The sequence below is a fragment of the Sus scrofa genome, chromosome 1, assembly GCF_000003025.6.
Source record: "Sus scrofa isolate TJ Tabasco breed Duroc chromosome 1, Sscrofa11.1, whole genome shotgun sequence".
Taxonomy (NCBI): Eukaryota; Metazoa; Chordata; class Mammalia; order Artiodactyla; family Suidae; genus Sus; species Sus scrofa.
This window is the reverse complement of record NC_010443.5, coordinates 107,549,697-107,562,593: the sequence shown is the minus strand read 5'-3', so window position 1 is coordinate 107,562,593 and position 12,897 is coordinate 107,549,697. Positions and strand designations below refer to the sequence as shown.

General features: G+C 41.3%; 1 protein-coding gene across 4 annotated transcripts in view; it reads left to right on the top strand.

The window, feature by feature from the left end:
- The window catches only part of ZNF609 (zinc finger protein 609), a 244,740-nt gene that overhangs the window by 20,754 nt on the left and 211,089 nt on the right, over nucleotides 1–12,897 (top strand). For 3 of the 4 annotated variants that reach the window (XR_002344510.1, XM_013992893.2, XM_003121465.4), the window contains exon 2: nucleotides 9,356–10,229. The exons of the other annotated variant lie outside the window; for it this stretch is intronic. Coding sequence is in view for 2 of the 3 variants with exons in the window: in XM_013992893.2 (XP_013848347.1) it covers nucleotides 9,483–10,229 (747 nt within the window). In the remaining variant the exon portion in view is untranslated. The remainder of the gene's footprint in view (nucleotides 1–9,355; nucleotides 10,230–12,897) is intronic. 4 annotated transcript variants of the gene reach the window in all.

The window sequence follows — 12,897 nt, the reverse complement described above, 5'->3', positions numbered from 1 at the left end:
CTGCATTTTTTTTTTAACTTTTCCCCTAGATTCTGTATCCTTTATCTGTATCCTTTATTTTAGAGGAATCCACACTGGTCTAATAAGTTTGAAGACTGTCAGGTAATTGAGACATTTTATAATTAGTAACAAAGCAAGCTCAAGCAAGAATGGAGAGGAGAAATGGCAACCTGGACACTTAGGATTCTACCCATTGAAGAAAGCAGTGTTCATTCACTCATTTATTGACCAAAATATTTATTGAAGGCGGACTGAACCAAACACTGTTATTAGGATACAATGGCGAGCAAAAGAGAAATAGCCCTTTACCCTCAGGGTACATATAGTTTAGTGGAGGAAGCAAATGTTAATCAAATTATTACATGTTCTGGGAGGTAGCATGTGGGCAGGGAATGTCTTTGAGGTAAATGCCATGAGGCTGTAAGGTGGGAATGGAGTGCAGAGGACAGAGTGTGGCCATGAGACAAGGCTGGAGAAATCCATCTGTCTTAGATATCCCAAAGGATATGTATGTATGAATTCCACCATTTTTTATTTATTTTGTTTATTTTTTTGGTTTTTAGGGCTGTACCTGTGGCATATGGAGGTTCCCAGGCTAGGGGTCAATTCGGAGCTGTAGCTGCTGGCCTATACCACAGCCACAGCAATGCCAGGTCTGAGCTGCATCTGTGACCTACACCACAGCTCACGACAATGCCAATCCTTAACCCCTGAGTGAGGCCAGGAATCAAACCCACATCTTCATGGATGCTAGTTGGGTTCGTTAACACTGACCAATGATGGGAACTCCTGCATTCCACCATTTTTATGGTTAGTTTAACAAAGTAGATGCTATCTTTTTTTTTTTTTTTTTTTCCTTGGCCATACTCACGGCATATTGGAGTTCATGGGCCAGGCTGGTAATCAAACCCACACCTCAGCAGCAACCCAAGCCCCTGCAGAGGTGGTGCTGGATCCTTAACCCAGTGTGCCACAGCAGGAACTCCTGTAGATACTATCTTTTGATAAACTTTCTTTGTATGCTCTTTAAAGTTACTATAGAATAGCCGTTGTTAAGTGAGAGATTTAGGGAGGGAGATGAGGTCTAGAATATAAATATGAAGGTAATTCCTCATGTTTCCTGAAAAACGCTTAGGCGTTTTTCCTTCTCTCATTCCTATGAACTTGACCTGTATTATTCCCTGTTTTAGAGATGAGATTGAGCTATAGAAAAGCTTTGACACAACAGTTCTGTGTGGAGGGCAAATTTCCTGGATCTCCTGATTCCTAAGCCATCTCCACTATGCACTTTTTTTAAAAAATTAAAGTATAGTTGATTTACAATGTTGTGCTAAATGCATGCTGTATAGCAAAGTATAGCAAATGCATGCTGTATAGCAAAGATGACTCAGTCATCTATATATATGTACATACATTCTTTTTTTATGTTATTTTCCATTGTGTTCTATCCCAGGAGATTGGATATAGTTCCCTGTGCGTAGGACCTTATTGTTTATCCATTATTAATGCAAGAGTTTGCATCTATTGACCCCAAACTTACTTTTTCAAAAATGTTATTGTTATTATAATTTTGGCTGTGGCATATAGCAGCTTCATGTGGGATCTCCGTAACCAAACCAAAGATTGAATCTGGGCCACAGTGGTGAAAGTACCAAGTCCTAACCACTAGACCACCAGGGATCTCCCTCCCCTGTTTACTTTTTTTCTTGAGAATTTGACATCACTTCTTTCTCTTTAGTACAGAAAATTTCCCACTAGGGAAAAGATCTAAATTACAAAGGTCTGCATAGCCCCTCAGTTGTTAGGGGAGAAGGGATGATAGAGTTTTATTTACTTTAGGTTATCTTTGCCTTCTGCTTCTTGGCTTCCTTACACATAGGCCTTTGTAAGGGTTTTCTCTGTGAACCAGTTCCACCAATGAATCCCTGTAGGACTGCTACTGAATTATTTACATGTTTATATGCTATTTAGCCTCTTATGAAATAATATGCTGGCATGGAGCAGAATTGACAAACACCTGAGCCCCATTGAATAGCTATATCTAGTGGAAGTGTCAGTTACTTATGTTAAATGAAACAGGTCAAGCCTCATAATATTTGTCTGAGGATAGCACCCTGTGAGGACCATAAAGCTATCCATGAGATGCATCATATAAACTCTGGGGACTGAAAGATGCTACACTTTTGCTCTTCTGTCCTTAGGTGACACATGGTCAGTTGAGCTCTGTTGAATTGGATCCATCTTCTCAAATTGGCACTGTTAGTCTGTCTTTATTTGATCCCCATTAGAGATATAAGCTGAGAGCTATGGTACTTGAGATGATGCAGTTCCTTTGCTAAAGTAATTAATGTAATAAAGGAGAAATCCAAAGGAAAGTTGATTGTTTGTCATTAGAACCCTAGTTGGAAATTATGTTGATTTGTGAGCAGGTGTGGCAGATGGCAAGTGAGATACCTCCTCTTTCAACTGGGTAAGCTTAGAGCTGCCAAGGATGGTTTACATGTTGTACTAGCGTCACCTGAATTTGGGTAAATATGATGTGATTTCAGGGTGGTATTCAGGGAAGATGTGTAATATGGTTTTCTTCTAGCAACTTTGTTTTGTCCCATTGGTTTATTGGTAATTCCCTAGGGCAACAAACCCTGTGACCCTCACACAATTTAGATTTGAAGGTCTGTCAAGGGGATCAACAACCTAGTAGACTGAAACAGTTGGTAAAATAGATAGTCCAGATGTTAAAATCATGAGCCTTGAGATTGGTACCTTGGCCCTAGGGGATTTTTTGAAGCTAGATGGAAGCTTTATGAGCCACATTTGAAAGTAAGAGTAGCCTAAAGGTAAAGCCATAACAAAACCACTGAGTAATTGAGAAAAGAAAGGATTGCCATTTTCTTTCATAGAGCTCAAATGTATGTCAATGCTACTTGTAATTTAATTTGTAATAAATATTTTTCCTGTATTTTAAAAATACTTCGGGAGTTCCTTTTGTGGCACAGCGGAAATGTATCCAGCTAGCATCCATGAGGATGCAGGTTTGATTCCTGGCTTCACTCAGTGGGTCGGGGATCCGGTGTTGCCATGAGCTGTGGTGTAGTTCGCAGATGTGGCTGAGATCCCACATTGCTGTGGCTGTGGTGTAGGCTGGCAGCTGTAGCTCTGATTCGACCTCACACCGTATGCCACTGGTACATCCCTAAAACGCAAAAAAAAAAAAAAAAAAAAAGCAAACTTTAGATCTCTCTACAGTATATAACCATGAAACAGTCCTCTTTAAGTTCAGACTCTAGAACATTATGAGAATATTTGTGATATTTACATTTTTGAGTTGTCTTATATTTTTCAGATTTGAATCCTCATTGTATACTTAGAACCATGAGGATTCTCCGTTCATCTTATAATAAGAAAATTAATATTTAATAAAGCAACTTGGCTAACAACCTAGCTAGGATCATTGGAAATCTGACTCCAGAAATCACATCTCTTGATTATAAGCTCAGGGCTCTTTTTTTCTACCTCATGCTGCCTTCCCAGAATTGAGTATAGCATTTTTGTTTTGTTTTTTGTTTTCATTGTCCCTACAGCTTTTGTGAGGACTAGCTAGCTGGACTGATCACCCCCACATCCAAGTGTGTGTGACCTGTGGGCCCCATGCAGATTATATGCACTCAAACACAACTGTTGCTTGCTCAGGCCAAAGATTATAAGAAGATTGATCCAAACCCATAAGAAGAGGGGAAGACATAAATTTTCAGTGGAACAGCATTGGACAGCTTGCTATTTAGACCAGGTTAGCTATAGGTAGTTGGCAATTAAAGAGATCCTTTTCTCTGGACAAAAAGAGAGGTACTATTCTTATGTTTGGACATAAGTAGGGTCAGTTGCCACTTAGGTCCTCTGAGTAGGGGCTAAGACCTCACATGAAGATGCCTTTTCATTCTTAGCCTTGAAGAGAGGCCTTGTTCATTACTGAGATAGTGAAGTGGTGTAGTCTGTGGCATATGCCCTATTAAAAAACAGTGACCTGAAATGTGATTACGAACCAGTCAGTGGACTGGGAGTCTGAAGAGCTGGGTTCCAGAGGAAACTGGAATTGGAATTTTTTTTTTCCTGGCCATGCCTGCGTAAAGTAGATGTTCCTGGGCCAGGGATCGAACCTGTGCCACAGCAGCGACTCAGGTCACTGCAGCGACACCAGACCCTTAACCTGCTGAGCAGCAAAAGAACTCCTGAACTTTTATCATTATAGATACAGGGTTTGGGGGTGATTCTCGTGGCGTGTCTTGGTCCCTTAGCTATAGCCATGCAGAGAGGAGTTCCTTGTTGATCAGGTGCAAAGCAAAGCACAAATACACTGGCAGTTCCAAAGTTTGGTGAATCATGGTCCTAAATAGGGAAGTATAGTGCAGTTAGGCAGAAGGAAAGGAGAGAGGAAAATATATATAGAAGCTCTTGCAAGTTGAAAGTGCTTTGTGGTTCTTCTGATTCTGCACTTTCTCTGCCATGGAATCAAGAGGTCAGTGCTTTTCATTTCTAGCTACCATGTTAGTTACCTTACCTCCTGTGGTTAAATATCTCTACAGTGACCTGTCAGAGTTGATTATTAGTTGTATAAAGCCAGGGATGCTGTAGGGAGCACATGGAAAGTGGTTTGGCTGCTGCAGCCAGGCTGATTAAAGAATCCATGGCAATTTTTCAGTGTATCTTTGGAAAGTTACCACCAAAGTTATGATGAAACCTGCTGGGTTTAGAAGGCTGAATTTCTAAAAAGTCACCAGGTTGAAAAGTGGCACTTATGATAACTCCTAACCCCCTCAGAAATAGGACAGTGGCTCTTTATAGAACATCAGGACCACAAAATGTCAGTCCTCAGGATAGTTTTCTTTCTTTTTCTTTTTAAGGCCACACCCTCGGCATATGGAGGTTCCCAGGCTAGGAATGGAATCAGAGCTGCAGTTACCGACCTACACCAGAGCCACAGCAATGCCAGATCTGAGCCGTGTCTGTAACCTACACCACAGTTTGCAGCAACACTGAATTCTCTTTTTTTTTTTTTTTGTCTTTTGTCTTTTTGTTGTTGTTGTTGCTATTTCTTGGGCCGCTCCTGCGGCATATGGAGGTTACCAGGCTAGGGGTTGAATCGGAGCTGCAGCCACCGGCCTACGCCAGAACCACAGCAACGCGGGATCTGAGCCGGGTCTGCAACCTACACCACAGCTCATGGCAACACCGGATCGTTAACCCACTGAGCAAGCGCAGGGACCGAACCCGCAACCTCATGGTTCCTAGTCGGATTCGTTAACCACTGCGCCACGACGGGAACTCCAGCAACACTGAATTCTTAACCCACTGAGTAGGGCCAGGGATTGAACCTAAATCCTCATGGGTACTATTCAGATTCATTACTGCTGAGACACAGCAAGAACTCTTTCTTTGTGTCCTGGTCATTCAGAAATTCTGGGTGGTATTCCAGGAGGGAAAGCAGTATCTAACAGGTAGAATCTAACAGGTAGAATTTTAGATTTGAGAAAGGCCCTAGGCACGTCCAGACTACCCCCTACCACACGTAGAGGAATTCTTTAGGTAATTTGCTTAACAGGTGATTATGCTTTTTCTCCTCACTACTTTCAGTGATAAAGATAGAGCTTCATTAAGTTGTTGTGGGTCATTTTTAGAATTTCAGGTTAATAAATTTTTTTTCCCTGAGTTAAACATCTGTCTTTGTGTAACTCCTACTCATTGGTCATGTTTGTATTCTCAGCATCACAGAATAAGTTTCTCTTTTCTGTACTGCAACCATTGTATATTTGAAGCTAACCAGTTTGTCTCCTTTCATTTAACTCTTGAATATCCCTCCATTTAATGAATATCTCACTTAAGATGTGGAACCTGGAAATGCACATAGACCATTGTTCTCTTCATCTCCAGCTCTCTTTTTTTTTAATTACTCAAATGAATTTATCACATCTGTAGTTGTATAATGATCATAACAATCTAATTTCACAGGATTTCCATCCCACAGCCCAAGCACATCCCCCCACCCCCGAAACTGTCTTCTCCGGAGACCATAGGTTTTTCAATGTCTGTGAGTCAGCATCTGTTCTGCAAAGAAGTTCAGTCTGTCCTTTTTTCAGATTCCACATGTCAGTGAAAGCATTTGATGTTGGTGTCTCATTGTATGGCTGACTTCACTTATCCAGCTCTTTTTAAGAAGAAACACACACACACACAAAAAAATGTTATGACGATATTTCTTGTTACTAGATAAAAAAACAATTTACCATAACATAGGGAACTGGGACAAAAGGAATTTGGGGAGTCTTTCCTTACTGATGTTAAGGCTGAACGTTTTGAGGTTCAACATTATTATATACATTGATTTTGCCTTATACCTTTTTGATATATCTGCATTAAATTTACTCTTCAGTTTACAAAAATCAGTTGGCATTTGTGTTTCTAAGAATTATTCATCTTTATGCTACACTGAACTGATTTTAGTGCTTCAGATAGTTTTTAACAAGATGGATATATATGTATTCTTACGTAACTGAAAATCTTGTTTTTACACGTGACGAACAGTTTGACTCGGTATAAGTCTCTTGACAGATAACCTTTTCTCTCCAAAATTCTATAGATTTTCCATTGTCCTTTAACGTTTAATATTGCAGAGGAGCCTGAGGTTGGCTTAATTTTTGTCATTTGTAAATTAGAAATTTTCCAGAATGTGCACAAGTTTGGCTTTTTTAAAATTGATTTTGCTGAAAAGGTATTGAACCTTTTCAAGATCTTTTTCAGTTCAAGAGGTCATTCATTTGTTATGTCTTGATGGGTTGCTTTTCTCCCATTTGTTCTAATCTCTTCTTCAGTTTTGCCTTCAGTATTATTAAATACTTTATCTCTCTTTCAATTTTTCTCATTATTTTCTTTTTGCTGGCCTTTTCCTTTGCCTTCTGGAACAGTATCTCAAGTTTTCTTGTAATTTACTGATTCATTTTCCACAGTTTTAGTTTTTGCTTTTTTGGTTTCTGTATGAATTTTAATTGGTATTGCATTTTTGTTTCCTTGCATCTTTTTTTAAAAAAAATTACACTCTTTTGTCTAAATTCTTCTCTTTTCATTTTAGCCTAGTGTCTTCTTAATGCTGTCTCTTCCTTACTATCATACTTTGTTTATCCTGCTCCATCCAACAGGTTAGGCAGTAGACTAGAGTATCAGAAGCTCTCATTAAGCACTAACATTTTTATGTACTTTATATTCTTTCCTTTATATACTCTTCCAGAGTCTCTCTTCTGTTACCATCCATTTTCTAGAGAAAGGGTTTTTGTTTTTTTTAGAAGAAGGTATTTTGAAAGTTTATTGTTTTTCTAAGAATAAACAACAGGAATTTGTTCTAATGGTTAAATTACATGCTAACGATAGTTCAGCTCTAGTGGAACGTGAGTAAGCCTTAGATGAATGTGCATTATGCTCTAAGCCTAGCCACAGTTGCAGAGATTATAGAGGTGACAAGTTATGATGTTGGAAAGAATTATGCAGATTCAGTTCACATTCCCCATTCTAGAAATGACCTCTGCCTCTCATAATAGAATTATTTTCGGTATTTACTCTCATTTGTTCATGTATTCCCAGCACCTACTTTAGTGCCTGACATGTAGGAGGCACTTTATACACTTTTTTTTTTGAAAGAATGAATGAGTGTATAGTATAGAGAATTCCAAACATTTTACCAAAAATTTCTTCAGAAATCTAGGTCATTTTCGGAGGTATCATTTCTCTAATTCTTCAGGGATTATGCTTCCTTTACCTTGTGGGTAGTGTTTTCTCATAGCTCTTGTGTCATGTTTTCCCACACAGTTTTTGCTCATCCTTTTGTGAGGTAAGATCTGTGTGGACTCAGTGCCAATGATGGTTGGTTGCTGTTGGCACTCAACTCTCCACTTGGGTAAAGGATGCATTTTCTTCTCAGATCTATGGCTAAATGGCAGATTAATGTGCACCCCTTTCTCTCTTAAATTCCATTTGCTGTCAGACATTCACTTGGTATACGTTTGCTCTCCTAAGGTGACACCTTCTCTTGTAACTGTGCCCTGCTTCTTTGGCACTGCCTTGAGAGAGTAGGTGTAAAAGTATAATTTGTCTTATCTGGATCCTATCTGTAGCATTTACCTGTTAGATATTTGCTTTGTAGGATTCATTGTGCCACCACTGGTTTACTCTTTCTGCTTTATTACCTTATGAGAATTGTTTTTCTAAATAGATATAGATAGATGGTAAACAGAGGAGTGAGCAAGAATAGAACTCTGGCTTTGTCACAAAGTAATACCAGGTTTTCTACATGGTACACACCTCAGGAGAACGGGGAGATATAAATTGCCTTTTTTTTTTTTTTTTTTTTTAAAACCACCCACTCCACCCCACACCCTTTTTTAGTCATCTCTGTTTCATGTGGTGAGGCTCTGGTATTTATCAATACAGTGCCATCAATTTTATACCATAAGAGTATGGAAACTTATCCTATGTTCTAGCATTAGGTTTTTTAGTACTTTTCAGTTATTGATAGGGTAATAATTTTTTGTATGTGAGTGTGTCTCCATAGGTATTTTAGTGGGAAAGATTACACAGAATTCTGCTATTTAGACATAATTTGAAACCTGGAGTTTAATAAGTCCACTTCAACTGAACTTGAGCTGGTTGGTCGAGTCTGCTCTGAAGTTTGTCTTCACTAATTGCAGTTTTTACCCCCCATCCTGATAATTGTATTTTTTTCCCCAGTCTGTTTGCTTTTTCTTTTATTTACCCACAATTAGACATTCCCCCCTCCAAAAAAAAAAAAAAAAAAAAAAAAAAAACCCAGCAGAATGACAGGGAATCTATATTATTTTTAGTAGGGACAGGCCCTGTTGGTAGAGGGCTTTAGCCTTTGCTAGACCATGTTGTGAGTCTCTGATAAGGCAAGAAGACACAGGGAGAAAAGAAGTATGAGTAAAGTTGTGCTAGAGCTTGAATCTGGGATGTGCCAGGGGCTGTATTGATTGAGGGAGGATTGCCAGCTGGCAGTGGTAGTAAAAATCAGTCTTTTGGGAATGGGAAACTAACTCTAGAAGATTCCTAGTTAAGACTTACACACAGTCTCTGGGCAGTTGGAAATATTGCACTCTCCCCTGGGGAGATGGAGCGGGAATTGGTGTTTCCCTTGGTCCAGGGTGACTTGGTTAGAAATACAACTGAACCCATTTGTCTTGTCGGTTGTGGTGTGATTGCCCCCTAGGAAGGGTCTGTTTTGTGTGGGAGTTTATTTCAGGCTGACTCTTTGCCTGTATTGTTTCCTTTAACAGCTCTTTAAATTTTCTTTTTCCAGCAATGATGTTGTCCACTGGGCATGTACTGACCAATGTGGCAGGTCTGAGAACATAGCTGAAGCTGAAAATAGGAAAGCTGGGGGCAAGGAAGAGCCTTGAATCTTGAGGTGGGACGTTGACTCTAAGATGTCCTTGAGCAGTGGAGCCTCCGGAGGGAAAGGAGTGGATGCAAACCCGGTTGAGACATACGACAGTGGGGATGAATGGGACATTGGAGTAGGGAATCTCATCATTGACCTGGACGCCGATCTGGAAAAGGACCAGCAGAAACTGGAAATGTCAGGCTCAAAGGAGGTGGGGATACCAGCTCCCAATGCTGTGGCCACACTACCAGACAACATCAAGTTTGTGACCCCAGTGCCAGGTCCTCAAGGGAAGGAAGGCAAATCAAAATCCAAAAGGAATAAGAGTGGCAAAGACACTAGCAAACCCACTCCAGGGACATCCCTGTTCACTCCAAGTGAGGGGGCAGCTAGCAAGAAAGAGGTGCAGGGACGCTCAGGAGATGGTGCCAATGCAGGAAGCCTGGTTGCTGCTATTGCTCCCAAGGGCTCAGAGAAGGCGGCTAAGGCATCCCGCAGTGTAGCCGGCTCCAAAAAGGAGAAGGAGAACAGCTCATCTAAGAGCAAGAAGGAGAGAAGCGAAGGAGTGGGGACTTGTTCAGAAAAGGATCCTGGGGTCCTCCAGCCAGTACCCTTGGGAGGACGGGGTGGTCAGTATGATGGAAGTGCAGGGGTGGATGCAGGAGCTGTGGAGCCACTTGGGAGTATAGCTATTGAGCCTGGGGCAGCGCTCAATCCTTTGGGAGCTAAACCGGAGCCTGAGGAAGGGGAGAATGAGTGTCGCCCGCTAAAGAAAGTCAAGTCTGAAAAGGTAAGAGGTGGCCAGATCTGGCTGCCCACTGCCAGTCAGAACTGCCCTGGACTAACCGCCAAATACTGTGTGCATTCTGTGGGAGGCTCATTAGCTTGTGGGTAATGACCAATTACAAGGTCAGAGCAGCTGGTAATGGTAATGTGGTTTTGTTCCAAATTAGGAGATTCCCTACAGATTCATTAACAGCAGGCCTGGACATTTGGAGAAGGATATATGTTGTTCGGGGAAGCTGCTTCATAGAATGAATTTTCTATAAGTCAAGAACTTCCCACCTTGTCCTTGTCCTTCCTCAAGGTTACTTGTTACTAGAGGCTGACATCAGCCTTTATGTGGTTCCCAACTTGATTGGCATTTCATCCTTAGAGTCATTGATAAACTTAAGAACAAATTGATAAACTTAATAGGCTTTCGGTTGAGTGCTGTTTTTTAATGAGATAAATGGTGCTGCTGAGTCTCTGCTGAAACAGAAAAGGGTTAAATAAGTTTCATGACCTTCTATCTACCAAGTGTTCTATGACTGCCAAAGAGCAAAAGAACACAGTTTGGGGCAGGTAAACAAGGGAGTAGGCATACTGAGGTACTTAATCAGATTTTAGGGATTAGTATTATGGCTGTGAAAGTTTGGCCTTGAAAGAGAGTCTTTGGCCACTAAAGTATAGTTCTTGGTCTGGTATCTTCCACAACTACTGGGAATCAAGGTCTCCTGGTGGTTTAATAGCTGCCAAGCAGTGTAATGATACCTGGCCTTCTGCTTGACTTGGAAGGGCAGGTGCCCGCAGCCCCACGAGGGGTTCTCCTCTGGGAAGGTGATCTTAGTTCATGTCTCAGTAAATGGAGCTTGCAGGACTGGAGCAGAGGAGATATGAGTCTAAGGTCAGCTCAGGCTGCCTTAAACTTTTGCAGCTTACAATTTCCTGCAAAGTGGCCAGCCTGGTAATGAGCTATTCACTGGCTCTTGATTTTTTGCTGTCTGTTCTGCTCATCCTATGCTTTCAGCTGATCCAGGCAGATGCAGTGTAAATCGATTTCTCTGTAATTACATCAGCTGCAACAGGGAATACTGATTTCCATATGTAAATGTTAATGAATAGAGGCTGGATGTGAATGTTTAGGTGGTGGTATCCTCAGTGCCTGGATTCCAGTGCTAGCTTGCGCTTTCTTTGCTGTAGGTATTTTAGTCTTTGCCTCTGGCACATCTGTAGCTCTTAGCAACATCTGGCCTCCTTGGTAACAGGGCTGGGAATTCTCTCCCACTAACACAATGGTTTGCTCCCTTTTACCAGTGGCAGCTGCCAGAGAGGCTGCCTGTGTTTAGGTGGCAGATGCTACAGTCCACCTCAGCACACAGTCAAGTTCCAGCTGGTTACTGGCATGGTGCATCCTGTGCTGGCTGTGATTAACAATTTTCTCTGGGATGCAGAAGGATAATCCTGTTTTAAAGAGGCCTAGGAGGAGTCCCCGTTGTGGCTCAGCGGAAAGGAATATGACTAGTGTCCATGAGGACGAAGGTTCGATCCCTGGCCTTTCTTGGTGTTGCTGTGGCTGTGGTGTAGGCCAGCGGCTACAGCTCCGATTCAACCCCTAGCCTGTAAACCTCCATATGCCATGGGTGCAGCCTTAAAAAGAGAGAAGGAAAAAAAAAAAAAAAGGCGGGGAGCCATAGGAGTACCAGGAGTTCTTGCTTCTGTTCCAAGCCCATTAGGCTGTTCCTTACTGGCTTGAGTAAACTCTTGCCATATATCCATGTTCATAATCTTTGGCTCATGCTGCAATCTTCTAAGCCCAGTAGGGGTCTGTGGGTGAAAGGATTAATGATGCTTAGCTTCATATTGGATTTAAATCTAAATGTCCTTGAAAGTCTCCAACAGAGAAGCAAATGGAACCTATTTTCTCTTATAGGTTCGGGAACTGGTTGGTTGGGTGACTGCCCTTCAGATTATAATTGGGCTGAAAGATGCAGTATATTCAGCTAAGAATACATCTTGATGCCAGGGAGGTTTTCTCCTTGATAATCTTGCTTTACTTTATGCCTTGTCTCCCAAAAAAAAGGCTGAGAGTGGGGCAGTGGAATGGAAGAGAAAAGGCAGACAGACTATGCTTCTGTTTTTGGAGGAAAGATAAAATTGCTGAGAAATACTTTTAGAAGAGAACTTTGCCATGCAGTTTGATGTTACTGTAAGCAAGAACCTGCTTTGTCAGTTCCTTCCCCTGTTCCCTCAATCCTTTTGAACTGTCTGATTTTGGGGGCTGCCTTTCCATAAAGCATTTGGCCATTGAAGTAAGTAGTTATTTAAATAAATGTTTGGAGGTTGCTAGGAGATGAAAGCACTGTGTAGGGAGGCAGTGTTTCTGGAGTGGAGGAGGAGAAGATGCAAAAGGGAAGGCTAGGAATCTTGGTATGGAGCAGCTTTTGAGAAACAAAAACCCCAGGGTTTGGGGTGTAAGAGTTGCTCAGTCAGTGTTTGATGATTAGTACCACAGCTTATAAACTAAGTCTTTGAAAACTTTTTAAAGATTTTCTTTCTGAGATACGGGCTTGCCTATGGCTTAACTGGTTTGGAATGTTCCTTCCATGTGAGGACAACCAACAGAACCAAAACAGCAAAACAGATGTTTTGATATAATCTAGGAATTACATACTCTGAGCTGGAAACTGTCACGAAGA